The 27,828-nt window shown below is 36.8% G+C and overlaps 1 protein-coding gene and 1 long non-coding RNA gene across 3 annotated transcripts in view; one reads left to right on the forward strand and one right to left on the reverse strand.

Annotated features, from left to right (window-relative positions):
• On the forward strand, positions 1-25,264 carry LOC139359675 (uncharacterized). Its single transcript, XR_011615963.1, has 3 exons — positions 1-138; positions 8,938-9,075; positions 25,129-25,264. It is a non-coding gene; the product is annotated as an uncharacterized lncRNA (long non-coding RNA).
• Positions 1-27,828, reverse strand: part of LOC105469060 (ATP binding cassette subfamily A member 6) — a 63,857-nt gene that overhangs the window by 18,996 nt on the left and 17,033 nt on the right. For both annotated transcript variants that reach the window (XM_011719629.3, XM_011719631.2), the window contains 16 exons: positions 27,604-27,772; positions 22,569-22,627; positions 19,992-20,102; positions 19,368-19,543; positions 19,037-19,156; positions 18,645-18,783; positions 17,604-17,694; positions 16,192-16,331; positions 13,118-13,234; positions 11,460-11,643; positions 10,902-11,068; positions 8,279-8,412; positions 6,227-6,364; positions 3,423-3,530; positions 2,134-2,307; positions 1,754-1,867 (listed from right to left, as the gene is read on the reverse strand). In XM_011719629.3, coding sequence (XP_011717931.2) covers positions 1,754-1,867; positions 2,134-2,307; positions 3,423-3,530; positions 6,227-6,364; positions 8,279-8,412; positions 10,902-11,068; positions 11,460-11,643; positions 13,118-13,234; positions 16,192-16,331; positions 17,604-17,694; positions 18,645-18,783; positions 19,037-19,156; positions 19,368-19,543; positions 19,992-20,102; positions 22,569-22,627; positions 27,604-27,772 — 2,141 coding nt within the window. The remainder of the gene's footprint in view (positions 1-1,753; positions 1,868-2,133; positions 2,308-3,422; positions 3,531-6,226; positions 6,365-8,278; positions 8,413-10,901; positions 11,069-11,459; positions 11,644-13,117; positions 13,235-16,191; positions 16,332-17,603; positions 17,695-18,644; positions 18,784-19,036; positions 19,157-19,367; positions 19,544-19,991; positions 20,103-22,568; positions 22,628-27,603; positions 27,773-27,828) is intronic.

The following is a 27,828-nucleotide window of genomic DNA, read 5'->3' on the forward strand; positions in this document are numbered from 1 at the left end:
GTTTGAACTCCTGGAACTTGGCTGAGAAAATCTTGTCTATGATGTTTTCCAACCCAAAGCATCACTACAGAGCCTGCAGCCGTGAGGAAATCAAATCAGATCAGCTTCTCCACTAAAAGCTAAAAGGCAAGGGCTGAGGTATGTTTCTACCACTGATGTTGAATGCTCCCTTGTCTGAAAAATTTCCAGCTCTATACAAACTGGGATAAGTTGTGAGTATACGGTAACCAGGGGCAACTATTTCATGAGGCACAAAGCAAAAAAATGTGTCCATCTAGATGTGCATTTGTTCCAGTTTGTAATGATTTCTGTGTAATAAGGGTCAACACAGAGAGTGGCAAAAGCCACAGAAGGAACCATGATTCTAGTACGCTGTTTACCTAGGACTGAAGCACAAGCTGCTGAAAGAGTGTCTATGAGGGGCACTCACTAGGGCACCGGCAGCATCACTCAGGCTGGCAGGAGCAGACCCAAGTGCAACCATGTTGGACAATAACCCTGACATTTCTTGGCTATCACCTCCAAGGTAGACTTCATTCAGAGCTAAAACTACTGGCAAACACAAAGAATGAATGTGAATTCTTTGTTCATCTTTGCCAGACAGATGCAAGAGTGCTGGCTGAAAAGAAACCAACTGAGTGTCAGTAAGACTCTCTTCTACAGACATCTGATCTAGCACCTGGGATAACCCTGGACTTGACAGTAAGTCTGTTGGCTGAATAAAAAATAGTCTCCATGGAAAGGATAAATGGAAAGACCTTTGGTGCACCAAATCCTCATGGCTGCCTGAAAGCCTGAGTAAGGTAACCCTAATGTTCTTTCTGTAGCTTCTGTACTTCCACTGGATTGTGCTGATGGTGGTGAAAGATATAGTTATAGACACTACTTGCTGAATACAAAGAAATACAACCCAGAGAAGTCAAACCCAAGTGCTGTCCACTGAGAAGGAACAATAGCTACCTGCTGGCCAAAAGAGTCCCAGACTCATTTCTTATAGAAGTCAGCGGGTGATATAGGTTGGTGCAAAAGCAATTGCAGTTTTGACATTACTTTAAATAGCAAAAAAAACACAATTGCTTTTGCACCGATCTAATATTAAATATATCATTTCTTACAGATGATCTTTGGTTGGGTTCTTCTAATGGGTTCAAGATTCCCATTCCAAGAGTTGAGAGCTGTTTTCCAGACAGACATTCAATCACCAGTTGAGGATATCAGTTAGTGGAGGCCTGAAGTGTAGGACCCAAGGCACTCTGGTGTCTTTAGAGTTTCAGCAAACATTTCCAGCAACGTTTTCCGTGATCTTGGACAAGCTCTTTACTTTTATACTAATAAGTAACCTGGCATAAGTATAAAACATCTTTGGTATCTGAAACTATCAGCAGCTAAGGTTAAAAGAGGCCTTCTTGAAGACCGTAGAGATGGGTTGTACTGTCAACTGTCAGGAAGCCAATTTTCTAGTGTTGGCAGGAAGCCCTGTATTCTGAAGGAGACATAAACTCAACAGGATGTTTTAGACGTCAGGTCTTCTGTAAGATTCTCCATAACTTCTGTTCAATGGGTAGCACCTGATTTCTTTAGAAATATTATTGATTCAGTAACAGTGTTGCACTTCCCTCTCTTTTCTATGGTACAATTTTAAAGTATTATTAATTTTCCCTACTGCTTAAGGCAGACATCTGTATTTAAGATTACATCGGAAGTTTAAAAAATAACTCTATTTTTCTATTTGTATGTATGTATATGTACTTACAAAAAAGAAGTAAAATGACCAAAGGGCACTGTTTTTTCTCCTTTTGCGAAAAATAAATGATATCATATATATCAAGAAGACAAGAGAAGCTGCATAACCGGGAGTAACTATAACCTGAGGATAATACAAATAATAACACAGTCAAAAAATAAAATATTACTGAGGAAAAAATTAGATTACAAATTCTAAAACACATTTTATCATACATTTTATCATACAAATATCTAAAACACATTTATATCATACATAAAACTTTCCATGTTTTATGTTTTGGTTTATTAGAAAATATGAATTAAAACATCTTAAATACATAAAATAACAATGTTAAAATTTATTCTTAATTACTTTATGAAATTTGGTTTATGTACTGTGTTACTTACCAAAGCAAACATAATTTGGCTTGTAATAAGAAGGTACTGCATGTTTTCTATGTAGAAAATTAAATACATTGCAAGGAGAATTAAAATGAAGAAGCTGACGTCCACTAGTGCCTGCCCACACCAGTAAGCAGAAGTGTAGAGGCCTGAAATCCATAGCTGGGACTTAGCATTTTTCTGATTAAAAAAGAAAAAGAAAGAAATGTATATAGATTCAATTAAAATGCAAATCTAAAATAAACACAAACACATTGGAAGAAATTTTAAGATAAATAAAATCTAATCTTCTAATATTAAAAAAAAATTATGCATATACTGCTTAGTAACCTGAGGCTTACAGAGCCAGTTCCATGGTTTACAAGTTGTCTATTTAAAAAAAAAAAGAAAGTACAGTGTGATAGGTTTGACTCGCAACACTACTTTAGCTCCTGCATAATGAATAGAAAAGTAACCTCATAATGTTCAAGGCATTAAACTCTATAAAAAGAAGTATTGGCCAGCATGGTGGCTCAAGCCTGTAATACCAGCACTTTGGGAGGCTGAGGTGGGTGGATCACAAGGTCAGGAGATTGAGGCCATTCTGGCTAACATGGTGAAAGCCCATTTCTACAAAAAATACAAAAATTAGTTGGGCGTGGTGGTGCAAGCCTGTAATCCTGTCTACTCAGGAGGCTGAGGCAGGAGAGCTGCTTGAACCCAGGAGGCTGAGGTTGCAGTGAACCGAGATTGTGCCACTGCACTCAAGCCTGGGCAATAGAGTGAGACTCCATCTCAAAAAAAGATGTATTATTTTGTGACCTGGAGGACATAATACATTTACCTTTGCCTAAATATCTTGGAGAGTTTCTAGGTCAGGATGGTGAACACTGATATATGTAACTGTTTTGTCTGAATAATGGGCATAATTAAATACAAATATAACATAAAATTGCAATTTCCAGAGTGGAAAAGGAATTCAAGTCTTAAATTTGGCCTTCAATTTCAACATCAATGATTTCCTTCTTGTGGTTGGGAAATAATGTGGCCAAAAGATTTATAATATTTCCCTTTGAAGGTTTAGACTAATTGGAGTCTCTGAAAAATCATTGTACTTTTCAGGTGACATTGGAATAAAAAAGCATTTTGAGTTTTTATAAGTAAATTATCTGACTTGCTAAGAATAAGGTTTAGCTACAATATCTAAATTAAACATACATTCAAACGTTTTTCTCAGAAAACATTCTGAACACATAGCATTCAAAATACAGATACTGAAATTCCTGAAATTTCTTCTTCTCCCCGCTTTTTCTTACCTTGTAATCACTGATGCTGCCCATGGTGAAGTAAGGAGAAATGCTACATAGAACCAAAAATAAGAAAAAGGAACCATCCGGCAGCCCAGTCCAGAGTCCTATGTGGCTCTGAAAATATAAAGCGTAGCTTAAACTAGTGAATATTTGTTAAATGAAACAAATAATTATAGCCACAAAAATGCACTTTTTTGAAATGTTGAAAAATCAAAGTAAACGTGTAGCTCATCACCATCGATGCACAGAGGTGGGAAGGAAAATGACTCTGATCTTCAACTCAAAGAACAAAGAGAAGTCAAAAAGTCATTTAGGACCTATTTCTGGGGATATTTCCAAAAGAATTGAAAGCAAGCTCTCGAAGAGACACCCACACATTCATATTCACACCAACAATACTCACAGGGGGAAGTAACCCAAAAGTCCAAATTAATGGACGAACAAAATGTGTATGTATATACAAACAATGGAATACTATTCAACCTTGACAAGGATCACCTGAGGTCAGGAGTCCGAACCAGCCTGACCAACATGGTGAAACCTATCTCTACTAAAAATACAAATTCGGCCAGGCGTGGTGCATGCCTGTAATCCCAGCTACTTGGGAGGCTGAGGCAGGAGAATCGCTTGAATCCGGGGGGCGGAGGTTGCAGTGAGCAGAGATCACCCCATTGCACTCCAGCCTGGGCAACAAGAGCAAAACTCCTTCTCAAAAAAAAAAAAAAAAAAAAAAAAAGGAAGGAAATCCTGTCACATGCTACAACGTAGACGAACTTGGAAAACATGCTAAGTGAAATCAACCAGTTACCAAAAGACAAATATTCCATTTATATAAGGTATGTAAACTAGTAATATTCATAGAAACCAAGTAGGATGGTGGTTTCTAGGGGATAGGGGGAGGGGGAAATGTTTAATTGGCGTCGAGTTTCAATTCCGCAAGACGGAAAAGTTCTGGAGACGCATTTCACTACAGTGTGAGTAGACTTACTACTACTCAACTGTACACTTGCAAACAGCTGAAATGGTCAATTTTATATCATGCATTATTACCACAACACAAACATAATAATTCAGAAGTTAGGACCTTTGATGAACACATAATTCAGGCCTGAGCAGCATGTCTTTCTGAGCAAACCCAGAGATGGAAACCTCAGTAGCTGGGTGGATGTGTTCTGAAGCACAGAACTAAGAAGAAAACTTGTTGCTGCTTGTCTTAACTTCAGGGAAAGGAACTTTAAATCACTGCCCCCAAATCATCATCCACTCGAGGCTAGGCCAAGTGGACACTCAAGCAGCATCTAGGACTACCTCATGGATATAATTAAAGGATAGCCGCATAAGCCTGTCTCAGAATAATTCTGTAATTCTTTAACTTTATTTAAGGTTTTGAGGGCTATGTCTGCAAATCCATTTTTCATCATAGGAATGAGGGAGGAAAGGTGTGTGCCATGGGGAAGTGGGAGTGGGGAACAGGTTCCTAATAGAGTGGCTATGGACTTCAGTCCATTTCCATCCTGAGCAAACACAATGGTATTAGGAAGCTAATAATTCAGAAGTTAGGACTTCTGATGAACACATAATTCAGGCCTGAGCAGCACGTCTTTCTGAGCAAACCCAGAGATGGAAATCTCAGTAGCTGGGTGGATGTATTCTTTGGAAGGATAATCACTGTCTCTTTCTGCTACTCCTCTGGTTCCACGTTCTAGAGAATTCCCTTCAGACACCCCTTCCCTCAAGTCACCCTGTGCAGCAGACCCGTTTACGTGATCAGTTGTTCATATTCAACTCACGGAGGTATATGTCTGTCACGAACATCTCAAGTACTATATATTTCATCCCCATTGTCCCCATGGCTTGCAGAAAATCTGCGCTTGCATATTCTCCCAGCACCACTGATTCACTGATTCAGTGAAGCCAAAACTGAACTTCACACTTTTGTCACACAATGGACTTCGCTTTGGATGGCTTCATTTCTAATCTTGCTTCTTGATGTTTTAAACTTTTGGTGTGAAACAGTTAGAGCCAGCTTTGAGAGACCCCTGTTGGTATCAGGCAGGGTCTAACCAGAAAACCGTGACTACATTAAGTACTTAGAGTGCAATTCCTTAATGACATGGTTAGGTGGGTGATGAGCATCCCACAAGGACGGTGAAGTGAGAAGCAAGCCATTGTTGCTCCTGGGCTGCAGGAACAACAGAAGGAGGTGATGTGACTGGAGCCCAGCGTAGGGGGTCCTCTGCTTTTCTGTCTCCCACCGCTGCTTTCTGGTGTCTAAACTGTCTGAAGCCAGACTACAGCCAACTGACACAGAATCCAATGCAGCCTGTCCCTCGCAACATAGAGCAACTATGAGTAGGTGAAGAAATAAATCAACAGATAGCCTCAGAACTGGCAGATTCCCCTTCATATTAGTCTGTCTACTACACATTTAGTCAATGGAGGGTCCACTAACTAATTATAATAGATTTATAAGTAACCAGGGTTACAAGTGCTCCTGATTTCCAAGTCAGTGTTTTCTTGCTTCTGTTTCTCTCTCTCATACACTTCCACAATCAAGTATATACAACTTTTCAAAACATTCCCTAGAAGACTGACAAAATATTGAAAAGTATTCCCTCATGATAATTATCTGATAACTTGGCAAGAAAAAGAAATCCTGTTTTGTTTGCTACAACTCATTTAAAATATTAGGACAAAATAATAATTTTCAGGCTTAACAATCACTTGTAGATATTTAAAAGCTAAAGAGAGAAAACATAGGCTATTTGTCCAATTCTTAATTGTTTAGACTCAGTAAATCCAATACTTACAAGAGGAAATGGACTTGACTCAATTCGAATATGTTGTGTGTGATTAAGCATTCGAAGTAGCCCATTGCTGATAATATTCATAAGAATCGGAAAACAGTGCAATCTCTTGGTATTACACACAACTGAAAATCTATAATCCTTAAAACAGAAACAAATAAATAATGTTAATACTAAATTCTTAAAGAACAAAGGCAAGGTTTATGTATAAAAGATCCTAACAGTGCCACATGCTTGCTGTGTGTCCATCTTCAAGTTAACGAAACTTTCTGAGCTTTACCTTCCTCATCTATGAAAAGGAGATACTAAATGGGTTGTTGCAGGGCTTAAATGACACTCTATTTATGTGCATTAAGCGCTAGCACGGAGTCAGCATACAATCAATATGAATTTTTATTAGTATTACTAATTTTAGATAATTTTGTCTTCAATTTGCTGATGGGGAAATTTCAGTTAGTGGAGTTTAAAAGTCTCCCTGACAAGGAGACGTTGTCAGTTTATGATGAAGAAGCAAAGGAAGATCGGCCATGCTGGCCCATACCTGTAATCTTAGCACTTTGGGAGGCCAAGGCGGGCAGATCACTTGAGGTCAAGAGTTCGAGACCAGCCTGGCCAACATAGCAAAACTCCATCTTTACTACAAAATACAAAAATTAGCCAGGTGTGGTGGCACATGTCTATAATCCCAGCTACTCGGGAGGCTGAGGCAGAAGAATCACTTAAACTCGGAAGGTGAAGGTTGTAGTGAGCCAATCTCACACCACTGCACTCCAGTCTGGGCGACAGAGTGAGACTCTGTCTCAAAAAAAAAAAAAAAAAAAAAAAAAAAAAGCAGCAGCAGCAAAGGAACGCTGGCCTTCTGGACAGGAGATAAGCATGGAGTTCATTAAATATTCATGCTTACCCTGCCAAAGAAGCATTTTCCCACTTCCTAAAGCAATCTTTATGTTTATGTACTTCATGTTTAGGAAAATGTTCATGCATCTATTAGGAGGTTTATTGTTTAAATCTTACCACTAGTTCATATAGTAAATATGTGAGGTAGGTAACATAGTAACTGACAAAGTAATTTCCCAAAACTGGCACAAAGGCATTACATTTTTTATAGCATATTTAGTTTACACAGAACTGAATTCAGTAATACATCTTCAAAGGCTTTTCTTTTTAAAAAGTTTACTTTGTAGCAAGAAATAAAGAGGTAGCTTCACTTAATTAGGCCCCTTGCTTTTATTAGAATGCAAATAAGACTGAAGGGTTCTTAAGATTAAGACATATTTTGAAGCCGAGCATGGTGACTTAGGCCTGTAATCCTAGCATTTTGGGAGGCCAAGGCAGGAGGATCACCCGAGGTCAGGAGTTTGAGACTAGCCTGGCCAACATGATGAAACCCCCTCTCTACCAAATATACAAAAACTAGCTGGGCACGGTGGTGCCTGCCCATAGTCCCAGCTACTCTGGAGGCTGAGGCAGGAGAGTCACTTGAACCTGGGAGGCAGAGGTGTAGTGAGCCGAGATTGTGGCACTGCGCTCCAGCCTGGGTAACAGAGCAAGACGCTGTCTCAAAAAAAGTATTTTCAATAGTCTTGTTCTCTGATGAATCTCTATGGCTTGATTCTTTTACCCAAATTGACATATGCTAAGGTAGCAGATCGAGAATAATTTTTTCTCAGGGATTTCATGTAGATATTATAGTATCTAATGTATTTTCTCAATATATAAAAATAAACATTATTCAGGTAGTTAGCTACTGAATAAAATTCCTTAGATCCATAATTATATTGATTGATAATTATAAGCTATAATATTTTTATTGAGTTTAAACAATACAATTAAATTTAGATCCTTTCAAATGTAAAAATTATCTAATTCAAAACAAAGCTAAGATAGAAAATGTTTTACAAAAACTTGGGTAAACTTCACAGTTTATTAAATAACAACCCAGATGGTTTTTCTGAGTCAAGTTGCTGTATACTAGCACTAATTTTCTGCAGTTTTAAAACAACTAAAATGTAGTACTTTTTGCTTATTTTCATAAAAGCAAAAAGGCAAACATACCTTTTGTTTACCGGAAACTATGATCGCTCCATTGTATGAGAGGCCATCAGTACCATTTCTGTTTTCAAAGTCATCTACTTCCAAAAGTATATTTTGATGCTTCAGTGATTTTATAAAATCTTCAATATTTGATTCTAATATGAAGTTAATAAGAGAAGGCCATAGAAAAGTAAGAAAACACATATCAAACTTTTAAAATAAATCATACACATGATTAAAGTTAATATTTATGGAATACTATGTATAAATATCTTTCTTTGGGTATCACAGTAATAATATTGACCCACACTCTACCATCTTCTATTTAGCAAATTTTATACCACAATGAATTCGCTTTATAAATCTGTTTAATGCAAATTAACATGTAATCATAAAAATAAGCTAATTCTATTGTATGACTTTTTGGTAAACAACAACAACAACAACAACATTTGAATTGAATAATCTGTGGAGATACAATAATTTTATGAGGAGTACTTCAGATTGTCCAGCCTAAAACAGCCAATGATAACACTCTTCTCTCTCCCTTGTTCTTCTTCCAAAGAATGGACAAGTAAATATATATGTGTCTGTATAACACATACATATGTTTTACTTTGTTTTAAACATTTACATACATATTACATACATGTATAATGTATAAATATAATCTTTCTTAGGAAGTGAAAGAGGATGTCATCATCAGATCAGGGTTTTGGATATGACCCTAAAGAAGAAAGCAGATGAGAACGTCTGACTGCAAAATATGAGCTGAGAAAAATTCACAGCCTAGAGCACACCGGAGCAAACAACTGAAGGTAAAACCAATTTCCAGGATACCTGAACTCAGAGTGGATGAATGCAAGAGGGTAAGGTGGGCTCTGAAGCTACAGTCAGGGTCGTGAACTATACCTGAAAAAAGATGACCTGTCAGGCCCCTCCCCACATTCGGCACAGAACACACAGTAGCCGCAGTTGTCCTCAGGGTAAGAGTCCCATATTTACTTACTAAGAGACATTATCTGAGGAGCACAGCTGGGCAAACCTGATGTAACTGCAGACAATAATTCGGGCAAGATGGAATGAATAAGAGGATAAGAAGGACTTTATTTATTTATTTATTTATTTATTTATTTATTTTGCCTTTGAAATGGGAGTTTATAGCGGGCTCTGGGATTGGAAAAATAAGGCCAAACCTTAGATGAATTAGGATCCCTCCACCAAGTGATACAGGGACATGCACATAGAAAATAAGCTTTCCATACACCTTGAGCAGCCACACACCCCACTCCACCTCCAGTCACTTGAGGTGCAGTGCCATATACCGACCCACATCCACCTAGGGAGACAGGGATTCTCACATTAAAAGATAAACATGTTACCAATAATTGTCAGATTTTGAGAAAAGAGGAACAAAATGGCACAGAAGCTTCCAACTTAAACCATAAAATACCTAAGTACGGAGACAAAAAAATAAATAAATTAACACAAGTCCACTGTCCTCAAGAGTGACCAAAGAGGAAAAGAGAGACCTGATTTACTTATCTTATGAGCTCATAGGTAAAGAAACCTTTCTAGATCTCGGAAATTAAACGTACAATTAGCATTTAAGGTAGTGAAGTGAATAAAATTTACTTTCCAAAACCCAAATGGAAAACAAGAAGAATGAGAAACGGAAAGGAAAAGACCATCTTTGTTTAAAGACCATACACTGCAGGCCTGAGTCGCAAATCCATGGGAAAATCAAATGAGTGAGGAACTCGGCAAGGGAAGACTCTTACTGTAATTTTTTTTTTTTTTTTTTAACGTCTGAGGTACTAACACAAAAGTTCCTTCTTCAAAGTTAATTAAGTGGTTAGAAAAAAATATATATATATACCGGCTGGGCACAGTGGCTCACATCTATAATCCCAGCACTTTGGGAAGCCAAGGAGGGCAGATCACTTGAGGCCAGGAGTTCAAGACCAGCCTGGTCAACATGGCAAAATCCCATTTCTACTAAAACTACAAGGAAAAAAAATTAGTCAGACGTGATGGCACATGCCTGTAATCCCAGCTACTCAGGAGGCTGAGGCAGGAGAATTGCTTAAACCTGGGAGGTGGAGGTTGCATTGAACCGAGATCGCACCACTGCACTCCAGCATGGGCAACAGAGCAAGACTCTGTCTCAAAACAAAACAAAAACAAAACCAACTACCCATTGTGTGGGATAACAAAATAAGGCGTCTTCCTGTATCTTGTACTTAATGACGGGGCATGGGGGATAGATAGCCCATCTTCACATGGTGACCAGTATGCGTTGTCTTTGTGGTATAGGTCAGGCTGCTGTGTAACAAAGTGATCTCAAAATAGAATGGGTGCGCCAATATAGAAATGTATTCGTCACGTAATAGCTTAGGGTAGTCAGGTAGATAGACATCTTTACTCTTCCAGGTTATACAGTGACCCAAGTTCTTTTTCTCTTGTCCTCATCATCCCTGGCATCTCCAAAATCAGAGTAAATATGCACTGTTCCTCATTAGGTGTTTTCTATAAATGAAGTTTAAATACCCATTTTCTTTTATGATTTACTTTCCCCTCCTCCTGTGCTATTCAACAATAAAAATAACTTATTTCTGGATTTAAATGTTATTTTTCTTTTCACCTGTGTTATTGATGATCAACAGGCTGGTACGGGGTTCCTGGGGAAGTTGTCCAGGAGACAGAAAATACAATTCGGTTTTAAATTCCCAATCGATCTTTTCATTTAACATAGCATACATTATATTTTCGACAATCAAAGGGAACATTGCGATTCCAAATACCAATAATCTAAACAACAAAAAAACATTAGCATATGAATCTCTAGGAATTTTATTTATTTAGTAAGACATTCCACAAGTATTTGTTGAGTGCCAAGCCTGCCTTATGCCTATCATGATTTGGTACTAAAATTCTGAAGGTAATACCCTAGCATGCTACACAGTACCAGAAGGCATTACCATATAAATACCAGGTTATGAAACCATGAAAACAAAACACACCTGCATGTATAAGCCTAATCGAGTGTGAACATTCAAGTATTCCCACTGTCAGAAAACTTAAATGCTGAATTTGTCCACCCCGTGGCAGGAATATCAGATACTGTGTTCAAAATTATCTTCTGGTTTGAACCTCTTTTGAAACTCATGATCTAACAAAACCACAGTACTCTGCTACTCACAGGGTCAATAACACTTTCGTTTGACGTTTTAACTTTAAGAAACGGAGCCGCGCCATGGCAAAGACTTGCATTCTCCAGAGGTGCATGTCACTCACAGCTGTCTGCATTTCAGACAAGGAAGAGTGAGCCAGCTCCATTTCATTGAGGCTTTCAGAGTCTCTTATCATCTCCACTTGTTTGAAATCTATATACACATACACACAAACACACATATTATAATATTAATGCCATCCTGGAGGCATCACAGATTTTCCTTAGTAATACTAAAAACAGTATTACATGGCCAGGCGTGGTGGCTTACGCCTGTAATCCCAGCACTCTGGAAGGCTGAGGTGGGCAGATCACCTGAGGTCAGGATTTCAAGACCAGCCTGGTCAACATGGCGAAATCCTGTCTCTACCAAAAATACAAAACTTAGCCGGGCCTGGTGGCGGGCGCCTGTAATCCCAGCTCCTCAGGAGGCTGAGGTAGGAGAATCGCTTGAACCTGGGAGGCAGAGGTTGCTGTGAGCCGAGATTGTGCCGCTGCACTCTGGCCTAGGAGACAGAGTGAGATTCTGTCTCAAAAAAAAAAAAAAAAAAAAGGTTTTACATTTGTTTTATTTTTATAACCAATTCAAAGGAATTATTTAGACATCGTTTTTCAATATTTATTAAGTTTATACTTCACCACTGCCATCTATATTTTCTTCCTGTAGTTAAGTTTGTAATTGCCAATGGTGATAAAAAAAGTAAAAGTTTAAATCAAATAAAGTTTTAGATTGCTTGTGGTTACAGTGCAAACAATATAAGAAGCATGTTATGATGCCCATATTCTATACTCAGTGAGAAAATATGCTGAATTCATACCAAAAGAATAATTCACAAAAATGGTGATTTCATTGTGCCCAATATTTGAAAAGCAAAGAAATTCCCAAGAATATCATTACTTGGAGGGATTTTTAAGAAATCTTCTGCATAAAAATATCCAATCATTACCACCTAAATATCTACTACTAAGGTGTCAATCATTTAGTAGTATAGGGGAAAGATCATCAGCTCTGAACTGCCAGATCTGTACATAAGTCTTACATCTGTGATCGGGGAAAATCACTTAACTGCTCACAGGTCTGATTTTCTCATTTGTAAACCAATGCCAATGACACTTCCTGGAAAGGTTATTATAGGAAGATAATGTTGAAGGCATATATATCAATGTATATCCATACATTAAGCATAAGAGGAGCTCCATAATGACAATGATTATTATCACCCATTAAAATATACAAGAGTGGATGCTGAGAATTCTCCCCACTAAGACCTTAGTGGAATTTTGTATATTAACAAGATAAGAGCAATTTTTATCTTAAAAAAAAATCTGTTCAGACCTCATTCCCCTAATTAAGAGCCTTTCACAGCCTGAAGGTATCTAAGAAGCAGGGAACATCTGAGGATAGGAAATAGTTTCCGAAAGGAAACTTGGTAGACTCCATGAAGGGATCTGTGATCAGTCGTAGTAATGATACTAAGAAATAATGACAGCCCATTTCAAATGGCAGAGCCAAATTTGGAATGAAATCACATTTCTCAGTGTGAATCACCCACAAGAAATAATAAATACTAAATTGACACATGATCATTTGGGAATTGGTTTTCTGTGAATTACACAAATGGCTTTACCTTGTTCGATAGTTGACTGTCCTTCCAGTTTCATAAAGATTTCATTTAGAGTTGACATGGAAATGTCATAACCTGTCACTCCCTGGTCAGAACACTTATCCAGATTACTGAAAAGATCTAAGGCAAAAAATATGAATAGATACTTTGAAAAACCACATCGAGAACTAAACCAAGTAAATTAATACTTATTTAAAAGATGATACATAATATTGTTAAGAAAATTATGTCTTTGGAGTATCACAGTAGTCAAAAGCAAAATTTCATGAGAATCCTCTCCTTCTCTGAAATAACTAAGGAAGACCTCTTCCTCCATCCTCAAACTGTCTCACTTCATCTTCCATTCTCAGTTTATGAGCTTCCTGTAGATTTCTCTGCAGAAATCTGAACAATCAGAAAGACCATTATCTTCTCACCTCCACACTACAAACCCACGTATATCTCTACCTATATTCTGGGTCTTCTTTCTGTATAAGTCTTTCAATGGTTTCTCAATGCATTTAAAATAAAAATCAAAGTCAATAACACAACCTCTGAAGCTCCGAAAGAGCCTGTCTCCATCTATCCATACAACCTTACCCACCTCCATTTGCCATTCTGCTCTCTCACTCATTGCCCTCCAGACATCCTCCTTTCCCCTCGACTTGGAGTGTTCTTGACCATTTTCTTCTTGTGGCCCTCAGTGGCCACTCTATGTAAACCTCAGCCAGACACCAGTCATTACTCTAACTCACTGGCCTTGTTTATTATTTTAGTGTACAATTGTTGAAAAATTTGTATATTTTGTGTGTCTGCCTTTCCCTATCTAGTTAGATGTAGGCTGTGGTATTTCTAGTTGCTGGAGCAGTGCCTTTTATATAATACTTTCCCAGTACACATTTATTGGCTAATTCTTTCATGGAGATACTTGGATGAGATGGCAGGATTCTAGAAGACTCTTAGATGCTACTTTCTACTTTGGGTGGGAGGATGGGCCAATGACATTATTGAGAGGCTCTAGGTGGATGAGACTGTAGCATACACTGTGTTTCCCTATGACCTGCACACGGCAGCAAGGGACCTGGGAGTCCCATGTCCTGAAAAGGATATAAGCATGCCATTCGACTAGCAGAGGCCTTGGGTCTGTGTAAAGAGGCTGCCATGGGCTGGGAGGTCAACAAAGTAACTCTGGCAAAGTAATATATTCCAGTAGTGGTACCAACATATAAATCCTTATTCTCCTTCTCTGACCAAACATGAAAGTGGACCAGTTGCACCTCACAGGGCCTTAGTCCAAGAACAAAATAACATGGCATAGTCCACTGATCTGAGAAGAACACCATCTTCTATGCTACTGCAGGGACATAGAGAGCTGCCACACCGGGGAGTGAAGCTAAAATCTGGGAATTCCTGTATATTTGCCTAATGAAACGGAATTATGTAAAAGAGCTTATTAAGGCAGGTATATAGGGAGTTATACCTTTAACAAACTAAATGTTTAAACCAAAGGGAAGCTGTTTAAATCAAAAGACACTGAAATACATTTCCTCATTTGTAAGATAGGGCAAGTTATAGCACCCATCTCATAGAAAAAACCAGTTGTGAGAACTAAAGGAGTTAATATATATGAAACCATTAGAACAGTGCCTAACATGTAGAAAACATTACACAAAGAGCTAGTAATCTTTAGGATTGCTTATCAAACAAAGTCTGAATGGGTGGTGCTACCCAGTTGGCAGGGAACCGAGGGTTGAACACTTTCGTAGACTACGTAAGTTGTTTTTCTCTGCAAAATAACACATGCACAATTAAAATAGAGATATCCTGCCTTATCCACAGTTTCATTTTTCACAGTTTCAATTATCCACCGTCAACTGCTGTCTAAAAACATAAAATGGAAAATTCGAGAAATAATTCATAAGTTTTCAGTTGTGTGCCCTTGTAAGTAGCGTGATGAAATCCTTCACCATCCCACTCCATCTTGCTCAGGCTCAGGACATGCATCATCCCCTGTCCAGCAGAACCATGCTATACCCGCCTGTCACTTAGTAGCCCTCTGGGATATTAGAGCAACTGTCATGCTATTGCAGTACAAGGCACCCCTATTTTACCTAATAAGGCTCCCAAAGTGCAAGAGTAATGATGCTGGCAATTTGGATATGTCAAAGAAAAGCCATAAAATGCTTTCTGTAAGTGAAGAGGTGAAAGTTCTCAACAAGGAAAAAAAAAAAAATCTTAGGCTGATGCTAAGATCTAATGTAAGAATAAATCTTCTGTCTGTGAAATTGTGAAGAAGGCAAAAGAAATTCATGCTACTTTTGCGGTTGCACCTCAAACTGCAAAAGTTACAGCCACAATGCCTGTTAAGTGCTTAGTTAAGATGGAAAAGGCATTCAATGTGTAGGTGGAAGACATGAACAGAAATGTTTTCGGATCGATGGCAATTAGGTTTGGTTCTATTCACGGTTTCAGGCGTGAACTGGAGATCTTGGAACTATCTATTCCTTGTGAATAATGGGGGGCTACCTTACAAAGAGAAACTTGTAGCAGAAACCTTTCTGCCCCACCAACATCTCTTCTGGATTCACCTGGACACGGTAAATCTACTTATTAAAAGCACCTGCCTGAGGTCCTTTTTCTGTACTTGGAAGTATTCTAAGCTCATGTTCAGAGTAAGCCAGATGGATGAGAAAGTTAATGCTCTCGTAGGCATCCCTTAATCAACAATGGATGGGGAACAGTGGGTAAGAACCCCAGCTTACTCACCCCTCTGGTGACAAAACGCTGAACCCACTTATTTCATTTATTTCCCTTCCATGGGCATTGCACCTCAATTGTCTACCACAGTAATCTGCTCCAGAATTCAGACTTCCCTGGCTGCCTTCCCTTCCCTCTCACCTGTCCCCATTATCTGCTGGTGCTTCAAGGAAGCAACTACCCAATAAATCAATGGCACTCAATCCTTCCTCTCGAGTTCTGCTTCTCAGGTGGCCAAAACTAAGAAAAAGTCTAAATTAATTAGACAAAGAAAGTTACTATAATAATAAAGTGAACATTTTTTTCCCAAATTTCATGTAATGTAATCATAGTTGAGTTACCTGGAAATATGTTTGTCCTTTCCAATGGCAAAGTATATACAAGCTTTTCTTTGTTTTTTGTTTTTAATTTAGCGTCGGGGATGTGATGAGTAATGAAGGATGTTATTTGTTCTGGATTACATATTTCATTCCTATGTAAACTAATATTTAAAAGAAAAGACAAGTCATTTGCATTTTCTCCACCACTACCACAAAAGAAGAGCTTTAACTGAACACCTAGCTGTGGAGCACTACTTTGCTTGGCTTTATGAAACAAAAAGATGAGTAAATTATAACATGATAGTAATCTATCAGTTTGAACATTTTGTAATCTATATATAGAAAATGTATAAGCTCAGAAAATGTATAAGTACAATTATACATTGTAATGTATAATTACAAATATACAAACAAATATATAATGTAAATTAAACGATAGAGAGTTTTATATGTATAGTTACAGATAAATGGAGGAAGGTGAAAATGTTAGGAAGAAGAGACCTCTTAGGGAAAATAATTATTATACCAGACCATATCATTAGCTAGTAGAGAAAATCTGGCCCACATGCATGCTTTGTTTGACCATAGAGTTTTTTTAAACAATATTTTAGCCTGGATATACACTGATATGGTTTGGCTGTGTCCCCACCCAAATGTCATCTTGAATTGTAGTTCCCATAATTCCTACATGTCATAGGAGGGACCCGGTGGGAGGTAACTGAATCATAGGGGTGGTGACCCTCATGCTATTCTCATGATAGTGAGTTCTCATGAGATATGATGGTTTTATAAGGGGCTTTTCCCTGCCTTCACTCTGCATTTCTCCTTGCTGTCACCATGTGAAGAAGGGTGTGTTTGCTTTCCCTTCTGCCATGATTGTAAGTTTCCTGAGACCTAGTCAGCCACGCTGAACTGTGAGTCAATTAAACCTCTTTCCTTTATATATTACCCAGTCTCAGGTATGTCATTAGCAGCATGAGAACAGACTAATATATACACTTTTTTGTTAGCCACAGTTATCATTACTCTCTGCCCCTAGATTTCTCCTTGTTGATACTGGCTTCTGAAATTATTTGCCTTTTTGCCCTATGAAAGAATGAAAACACATTCCAGAATTATACGGATCGGCTAAGGAAAATGACAGTAGGAAGAAGGTAGAGGTTTAGGCTACACAGAACAGCTACCTGGAAAAATGGCACATGAAGTAGACCTGCTGTGAAAAGTCAGGCTTGGTTTATCATGTTGAAATGTTGCCAGCGATTAACATTGTAAAGACACAGGAGGAAGGAAAGTAGGAAAAGTATTCAGGAAACACTGATCAATCCAGTTTGGTAGAGATGAAGCATGAGGCCAGTTCTGTTTCATAATTGTCCAACTTTTTCATATACCAGTATTGAAAACACATAAATCCAATCTATTCCCAAAGCCTTTACCTTAGGTGATATCCAAGACCCCACCTTCTTTTCAAAAAGATAGAAGAACCTGCACACTTCAGTCTCCCATTGGACATGATCACTTTTCTATCTGAATGAAAGAAATCAAGTGAGAAAAGACATTCGGAGTCATTCATTTCTTCCTTCTCTAGTAAAGAAAGATGAGGAGCCAATGCTCAGAAGTGCAAAGGAGACGTATTCAACAGGGTATAACTAGATCTAGTGTGCATTTTAACATTTGAAATACACATTAAAATTGATGCATTTAAAATGAACTCATGATATTATTCAACCATAAAAAAGAATGAAACCATGTCTTTTGCAGCAACATGGATGGAACTGGAGTCTATTATCATAAGTGAAACAACAGAGCAACAGAAAGTCAAATACTGCATGTTCTCATTTATAAGTGGGGGCTAAATAATGGGTATACATGGACATACAGTATGGAATAATAGACACTGACGACTCGGAAGTGTGGAAGAGTCAGAGGCGGATGGGGAATGAGAAACTATTTAATCGGTACAATGTACATTAATTGGTGATGAATACACCAAAAGCCCAGACTTCACCACTACATAATATATCCATGTAACAAAACTGTATTTGTACTCATTAAATTTATACAAATAAATTAAATTAAAAATAAGCTCATGAACACCAGTCTATCTGCACCTTCCAACACTGTCTGAAAAAAAAAACCACATAAATTACATGGTATACTGTATACTCTGATGCTAAAAAATGAGTGACTATTTTTCAGCTAAGTATATATAAAAGAAGATTTGAATGTTTAAATTAATTGATAGCTGACCTAAAAAAAAAATGGGCAATCAGAATTTTTCATTATTTGTCACTACCTAGCAAATGTACAACCAGAAAGGAATTCCACAGTGGAACTAGATTCCTGTCATCCTCCTGACTGCTATGGAATGTAAGAACATTGCCATCGTGAGAGCAGGGCTCTTACCCTGGGAATAGACTTCGCTTCTAAATTCCCCAATTGCATCATGGTAATACTGAGATAAAACCAACAATTACCAGCCAGGATGTCAGCCTCATCCATGGACTGGGTACTGAAAAGGATCACATGATCTGCTCTATGCTCTCTCAGGAGGCTCCACACTTGATCTCTGGAAAAAGGATCCAATCCAGTAGTTGGTTCATCTAAGAGCAAAATCTACAGAGAATGAAGATACATAAAATATGTCTCTCATATTAACTACATCCAGATGATAGCATGAAAAACAATAAATACCATAAAATAATAACCATCCAGTCATTTTTCTCCAACATATTTCTATTTATAGTTAAACATAGCAGGCTCTCTCTTGATACATTACAATGAAAGCTCTATCACCTTTAGTGGTAAAAGAACTTGACATTTTGCAGACATTCAACCTGCATCCTTCCCCATGCATAATCTAACTTACTTGAGGATCTCCTAAAATGGCAATCCCAAAAGTCAGCTTTCTTTTCTGTCCTTCACTTAAATGTTTGGCAAGGTTATCTTGAATGTTTTGCATGTCCAATTCCAGTAATATTCGTTGTACCTATATGAGAAAATATACAACTTTTAAAATCCAAAATGGTTCATATTATGCTATTTTAACCGCTCATTAAAGCAGTCGATATTTGTTATGGGACCTCTTTGCCTAAATTTTATTCATAACAAGGCATATAAATCATTGAAGAGAATTCTGCGGTCATGATTTAATTTGGTAAGTGGTTGGCAGGTCAGTTAATCCAAGCATGCCCTCCTACCTCTTGTTCCACTTCCTGTGGATGAATCCCTTTTATTTTAGCAAACAGGCTGAGGTTTTCCTTCACGGTGAGTATGTCAAATTGAACATTGAATTGAGGACAGACACCAGTTATCTTTCTGATTTCCTCCAAGTCTTGCATTTCAGAGAGATTTTTATTATAGATGGTAACTGATCCTAAGAATGGAAGTTAAAAATAAAATTGGCAAGATAATACATTTTATTAATATTCATAGATTTCATTTAAGAAAATATTGGCATATATTCACAAATGTCTAAAATGATTTGTGAACAACTACTAATTATTCTTGACATAAATATATGCTTACAGAACTGCACATTTGTGAACACAATTTGTGAACAACTACTAATTATTCCTGACACAAACATATGCTTGTAGAACTGCACATTTACCCGGAAATATCACACGATGGAATAAATAAAATAATTTTATAAATATTGCAGAAATATGAAGCATATTCAAAATTATGTAGCTCTTGGAAACAACTTTAGATAAACATTATTTCTCTTAAGCCATCAAATTTAAAATTTAAAATGAAAGGCATATGCTTGACCTCATTTTATTATAAGACATCTTGCCTTTGAGAAATTTCTTCTTGCTCACCTTCTGTTGGAACAGACAATCCATTAAGAATATTTAGCAGTGAAGATTTGCCAGCTCCACTGTGACCCAGAATTGCCGTGATTTGACCTTCATATATGTCAAACAGCAAGCCTATTTTTAGAACAAATTATTAGAACAAATTGTTAACAAATTATTAACAGTATAAACTGAGGGGCATTAGACCAGTCTGGTCCCAATATAGAACAAGGCTATTTAGTTTAGTGGTGTATTTCTCAGCATTTCAATACTTTAAAATACACAATGTTCAATATTTTCCTAACTGCCAAAATAATATGTGACAAAACTGTAATAATTAAAATAATATGTCACTGGTGCAGGATATAGTGACCAATGGAACAGAATAGAAGTCTAGTGTGGACCAAAGTAAATATAAAAATAGAGAGTAATCAAATGACCTTTCAAACTTATTAAAAAGATGGTTTATTTAATGAATAATTTTGGGACAACTAAACAAATAAATTAACAAATTGTATGTTTGTAAATTTTTTTTTTTTTTTTTTTTTTTTTTTTTTTTTTTTTTTTTTTTTGTGACAGGATCTCATTCTGCCACCTAGACTGGAGTGCAGTGGAGCAAGTGGAGTAATCACAGCTCACTGCAGCCTCAATCTCCCACGCTTAGGCAATTCTCCCATGTCAGCCCCCTCTAGCTGAGACTATCGGCCCACGCCACCACACTTGGCTAATTTTTGTATTTTTAGTAGAGACAGGGTTTCGCCATGTTGCCCAGGCTGGATTCAAACTCCTGAGTTCAAGCAATTCACCCACTTTGGGATTTACAGGGATGAGTCACCATGCCTGGCCTGTAATTTTTAAATGGAAAGTATACAGTGTTTTCCAGGGTAAGAGGGAAGTGATACTGGCTGTTGGGACTGACACATAGTAACTGGAAAAATAAAATAGAAGCCTCAGTTTTCTCATCTGCAAAGTGAGAGATGTATTAATATGTCTTTCACAGGCCGAAATGTAAAATGGTACATGTAAGTCACTTAGCATAGTTTCCAGCACATACCAAGTCCTCAATGAAATCTAAGTGTTTATTGCTATTGTTGTCATTGTCATTACTATTCATTATGTATTGCTTCTGGGAGTATGACTTTTTATAATTCTCACGGGAAATAATTTGAAATATGAATCAAGAATCTTGAAAGTATGCTTCCTTTGAATAATTCTGCTTCTAGAAATTTATATTCAAGAAACAATTTACGACATTTACAAAGACTGAACAAGGCTGTTCATTCTAGTATTTTTTATTACACTAAAAATTGGAAACAAACTGGATCTCATACATTGGTGTGTTAATAAGTTAATCCCGGTATCCATATAATGGAATGCTATTTGGCTTCTGAAAAATAGGCCATAGATAAAAGATTTCAAAAGTGTGTCCCAAATGTGCTGCAGATGTGCTCCAGAAACTAACTCCATGAGGAAGGAAGAGGAGGCTAAGGGAATGCAACCACTTCCCTGGTTTCCCAAAGAGCAGCTACACTTGGTTTGAATTTATATTCACATTTTTAATGTATTGATGTCCAATGCTTTTAATTTTTTAAGGTGCTGCTATTTTTAAAATGAACAAAATGCTTAAAGACGTTTTCTGTTTAGACAAAAAGAAGTTCATGACTTGATGGAGTGCAAAGGTAGTTCAAAATGTGTTCCAAAACTTTAAGTAATTGATTTAAAATTATTTCAATATATCCTGAGCTAAAATTAAAGAACGAAATCGCAGATCTAGATGGTATTTGATGAGAAAAACCTAGAGAGAGAATAAAATTGCTCATACAAATACATTAAATTCTCAAAGACCTAATCTAAAAGTAATGAATAAGACTTAATTAAAGGATGCTGCATTTAGTACAAAAAACATGCAATATAAACACAATGGTTGGAGAACTCTCCACTTCTGGAAGGTTCATGGCTCTTCTTTTTCAGCTTTTAAGGCTTCTTTTATAAAAATCATTTTTATTCTTCCTAAAAATCATTTTTAATAAAGCAAATTGACCTCCATGAAATGTAGCTACTCACTTTGATATTTGCTTAAATGTCTGTTATAGAAAACTGTATGTTAGAATATTTTGTATCAAAATGTGTTTTTTCATTTCAAATGATAAATTATGTTTGTAATAGGATATTGGCTTGTGAAATTTAATTCATAGTCAATGGTTTTATTCATCTTGCTTCAGTTAACCTCACCAGTACATATAAACTATGTAAATTCACCAGCTAGTATAAAACCTTTATCAGATTTCAGTTTAGATGTTCTTTCCTCACAGTGACAATATATAAAATATCGTTCATAGCAGATTAATCTTTAAAAGCAAAGATAAATTGCATCTTTCATTGTATACCATTTTTATAAATTAATAGATCCATGCAATATCTGGAAGAATTTTACAGTGTATTCTTAATCATGATTAATGTCCAAGTGATAGCATTGGGTTATTTGCATTCTTTTTTCTTTTGCTTATCTATATGCTTCAAATTTTTTCACATCGAATTGTTTCCCTTTTTTATAATAAAGAAATAAGTGAAAGAATGAAATGTTTCAATGTTTTTCTTTACCTTTCAATGCTTCCACTTTTCCAGACTTTCCTTTATATTCCTTCTTAACATTTCTGATTCTGAAATAACAAAAAGGGTGCTTACTTAGCCAACACAGAAGTGAAAATAGCACAAGCCATTAATAGCCCTAGTCATAGTGACAGCTGCAGCCAACCACTTTATGTGAAATAAGGGATGGCATAGTCTATTCAGAAAGAAAAAGACCTATTTTTGATTAATCATTTCCCCTGAGGTAGAAAATAAAGGAGTCTCTCTCAAGTTACAATTAAACTACTAGTATTTTGTCTAGAAAAGTAGAATGCTGTGTAATTACCCTCACTTTCTTCCTCGAGTTTTAGAATAGTTGGTTCTTCCCCCTGTTCAAGATCAGCTCATTTACCTGGGGCCTTGAACTGGCATCCTGCATCCTCTCCACGTCTTGCTTATTAGTTTATTAGTCAGACACTCTAGCACCTGCATCTTTTACAGTCCTCCCTAATAGCTCCTCTTTGAACTCAGCTCTACTTTGGACACAATTTGATTTCTCTCCTCCCTGTATTGTACAAAATTCTCAAAATAAACTTGCCATTTTCACTTCCTGACCTTTAATTCCTCTTCAATTGCACTCTGATTTCTGAACTCACCACTCCAGTGAACCACTTCATAATGAAATCATTAGTGACCTCCTAATTATAAAATACAACAAATACTTTTCCATTCTTACGTATTGGATTATGAGTCACTGTTGATGACTTTCTCTTTGTTAGTGGTGACTTAATTGCTTTGCTTCTTATTTTTCTAAATGTTCCTTTTCTGTTTCCTAATAAAGTCCTCTTACTTCATCAGACACATCAGCTTGATGTTCCACAGGGTTCTCCATGTATATGATGGATCTTCTCATTTGAGACTCTCTCCAGAAGTTTTCTTATTGGATTTTTTGTTTTAGCATCAACCTAATATTGACCCCACCCTTTTCATTGATCTTTAGACTCACACATCTAATAGTTTGCTGGATAGTCTCTCTCTGTCTCTCTCTCTCTCACACACACACATACATACACACACACACACACACACACACACACACACACTGCTCTTAATCAGTAGTTGTCAATTGTGAATACACATTAGAATTCCAAAGGGAACTGATGCCTGCAAACAACCCTCAGAGATTCATATTATATTCACATTAATTACTTCTCTGCAGAGTTCACAGAAAAAAGATTCACATTAATTGATCTGGGGTGATGAGTTTTTCATGGCAGTAAAGGCTGAGGATTGGGATATATCAAATGTTCTTCCAAATGAGTCTAATGTGAAGCCAGGTTTGAGAATTAACTGCTCTAAAACTGCATATCCAGAACAGACTTCATTGCATTGTCACCTAAACCCATTCCCCCATCACGCTGGATCTTACTTGGCAGCATGGACATTCAACTACTCTCTTCTTGATTCTCACTCAGATTCATCACCCATCCAACCTGGTATCATTTTTGTAAAATTTGACTCTAAAATAGTTCAAGTCTTGGGTCCATTTAAAAAATTTATATTTTAAAATCCATTTTATTTACTCTTCAGTGTTCCTCATCAGCCTCAAAGGGAAAGTCAAGGCTACTTTGTACCACATGAAGCAGCCACTCATGGTCTGTCCAGTGACATCTTTCGGCGTCCTCGGCCTTATGTTTTATGTGTCAGGATCACCAAACCACCATTTATATCCTGCATAAAGTTTAGCGCTTTTTGTCTTTTCTGCTGGGTGTGTCATACACATATACGTATACACATACACATGCACTCACATGCACATATGTACATATGCACAAATGAACCTTTTTATCCTTTTTATCTGTCTTATTCTTAAAAGAATGTTCATTGCAACATCATTTGTCAGAGCAAAAAATGAGAAACAACCAGAATATTCTTTAATGTAAGAAAAGATAAATAAAAATGGTAGACTCGTATCTTAGAATATTTTTATATAAAAATTAAAACCAATGCATTAGCCCATAGTTAGCACTATGAATAGATCCCAAAAAGCAAAATGCTGAGTGTAGAAGCAATATGTAGAAACTTAAGTACAGTCTGATACTATTTATAGATTATAGGAGATAAAAACACACAGAGTTATATCACATATATCTATATCACATATTGTTTAGAGCTATAAGTGTATGGTACAATATGTAAATATATGAATGGAAAGTGGGAACACCAAATCCATTATAAAGGTCAATCCTGATGAAGCAGGGAGAAAATATTTTAAAGAGATCAAAAGGGACTTTAAATAAACATATAATATATCCATCAAAAATACAAAGCAAATATGACAATAATGTTTATATCTGTTTAATATGACAATAATGTTTATATCTGTTCAACCCGGATGGTGAATATGTCAGCTTTAAAAGCCTAAATTTATTCAGTAATTTTTAACTATTTAAAAGAAAAATAGATGTTCTCTTCTTCGATTTCCCTGAACTAGGGTAGTTAACACTTCTATTGACTAAATAACAGTAGTTAATATCTCTATCCCTACATTTATCACATTGAATTTCATGTACCTATTTATCTTCTTCCCTAGGCTGTGTGCTCCTTGAAAGACAGTTTATTGTTCATCTTTGCAGCCCTAAAGATTAGTAAAGAACCCAGCAGCAATATGTTTGTTGAGTGAATGAATTAAGCAAAGTTAAAAGGTGATGAGTCTCACCAGGTATTTTATTTCAGCATTTCTTTGTAAAATGGAATCCCTGTTGAAGTGAAACTTTAATGTTTTGTTTTAATAAAGAAAATTCCATTTAAGAGGAGCTGGTGTTTCCGGATTTTAGACATGAAATCAGACATTTACATTTGGGGCAGTCAGACATCCTACCTGTGTTCTGGGAATATTGCCTGAATGGTCTATAGTTATAGGAATGCACATATGTGCACACAGTTGCCCCCAGAGAAAATGTGACTTAGGGGTTATGAATGAGGAAGAACCAGTTGTGAATAAAAACTGTATATTTTTACAAATCCAGAATCATGATTCTGGTTGGAATTCTACAAGCTTTCATCCATATCCCTGATACATAGAGCTTAAAGGTTACATATCCTGTAAGCTCTACGTATCTTAGGGGAAGAGTTCCTTTGTATATAAAGCGCTTGTATATAAAGGAGAAGAGTTCATTTTTATATAAAGCAGACCACATAGGAAGAAAAAAATCAATGCCTTAGTGCCTTTTATATTCATACAAAATAGAATTCACACGTTGGAACTGATTGGAAAAGATTTGACATTGTCTAGAGGTGGGGAAGAGTAATGATGCTACTAAGAAATGATCATTGTGAAGAAAGAAGAGATAAAACTTGTGGATTGGAAACTGCATCTACTGTTGGATGGTCGAAAGGCAGTTTTAGAATGCCTTGCAGCCCCAGACCTGCTTTAACAGTCAGTGAGTGTGTCCCACCTTGTCATTAAAGAGCTACAACATTGACTGCCTAAGCCTACTTTCTTGCTTTGGTGTGGATCAGGGGTGAGGTGCCCCACAATGGAGCCAAAAGCTTTAGTGAATAGTACTCGCATCAAATGACTTTCTTTCCCTGGTTTGCCTTGGGTCTCCACCTGAGCTAAGAATCCAGACCAAGTGACAGGTATGCCTAGTCAACATTGTATACATTGGCTAGGTTTGGAGGCACAGTGGGGGTGTGGGAGAAGAGGGGAGAAGTCAGGGGAAGGTGGGGGTGGAGGACATTTTACTTTCTCTCCTAGGCCACTAGGCAGCAGTAGAAGAACAAAGAAAATTTTGAGGTCTTTGTAAGTAAAAGATTTTGTTAGAAGATTGGATCTGAGAATTACTATAATTTGAATAATAATATAATACAATATGATTTTGTGCCCTCAACTGGTAAAGAAGGATTGATGACACTATAACTGAGTTTTACAGAATTATTCCTCACTTTGCCTTTCTTGTTTGGATGGATATTTTCTATAGAGCTGGTATACTCCTAGCTAGAGCAGAGGAAGGGCTGTTGCCCCACTCAGAAAATTTAAATGGAAAACTGGTTAAGAACTAGATGGAGGAAGCCTAGGTATACGGGTTAGGTCTCTTTGTCTTGGAAAGATTTCACTTCCTAGCTATGGTTCTCTATTTATTAATTTTCTTTTGCCTCCTGACATCTCAATAGTATGTTAAGAGCATAGACTGTAGAGCCAGACTATCTGGATTACAATTCCAGTTCTCCACCTGTGAGTTGTGTGATACTGGGTAAAAGGCTTAAGCTGTCATTACTTCACTTTTTGTATTTTCAAAATGGGGAAAATAAAGATACCTGCCTCATAAGCTTTTTGTGCGAATTATGTGCAAATCAGGTACATAGTCAGCACTAAGTAAACATCTGTTAATAAATAAACGATTGCTATTTAAAGCTCTGATTCATTAACTTTGTACCAAACTTTGTAGAAAAATCTACAAAGCTATTTTGAAATCCATGATACTTGGGTTCAATTCCAAAACTGCTGAGTTAGAATCCCTGGCTAAAAACAGATATTCTAACTGTTCCTCATACAATTCTGTTATATGCTAAATCTCATAACAACCCTACAAAGTCAATATTAATCTTGTTTCATAGAAGACACTGAGACTCATAAAATTTACTCATTTTTCCGAGATTACACATCAAATGAGAGACGAGAGTATTAGGATCTAAGAATTTCTGATTCAGAATTTCTTACTTCTTCCAACTTACCGTATAAAGCCAGATGAAATCACAGAGAGAGAGGTTCACAGAATGAAAAGAGCAAGTATAAAAGAGAGGTAGGCACAAGAGAAAGAGGCAGAAAGGGGGACAAGATAAAGTGTGGGTGGATAATATGATATGGAGCTGATAATCAAGGAGAATTTTCCTTTCAAGTAACAGAAGAAATTGATGGTGATGGAAATGGAGCAATTCGAAGTAACAATGACAAAAACAAATATCTTCTCCTTCAATATTTTGCCTCAAGCTCACCCTGATGCTCTTGGTTAATAATTCTTTAGCCTTGTGCTCATGTATTAGTATTAATTATAAGTGTGATTACCTGATGGCTTCTTTTCCTTGGAATTCAGGAGCTACTGGTTCAAAATAATCATCAGAGGGATGCTCAGCATCAATTTCTTTCTCAATAACCTTATTATCAGTCCCTTGGTGTTGGAAACAAGATGATGAATTCAAGAAAAATAATGGAGAATAACGGCGCTCATCTCCATCTAAGTAATCAAGAGGCAACAAAATAGGATCAGTAATAGTAAAACAATGAGCAAAG

The sequence above is a fragment of the Macaca nemestrina genome, chromosome 17, assembly GCF_043159975.1.
Source record: "Macaca nemestrina isolate mMacNem1 chromosome 17, mMacNem.hap1, whole genome shotgun sequence".
Lineage (NCBI taxonomy): Eukaryota > Metazoa > Chordata > Mammalia > Primates > Cercopithecidae > Macaca > Macaca nemestrina.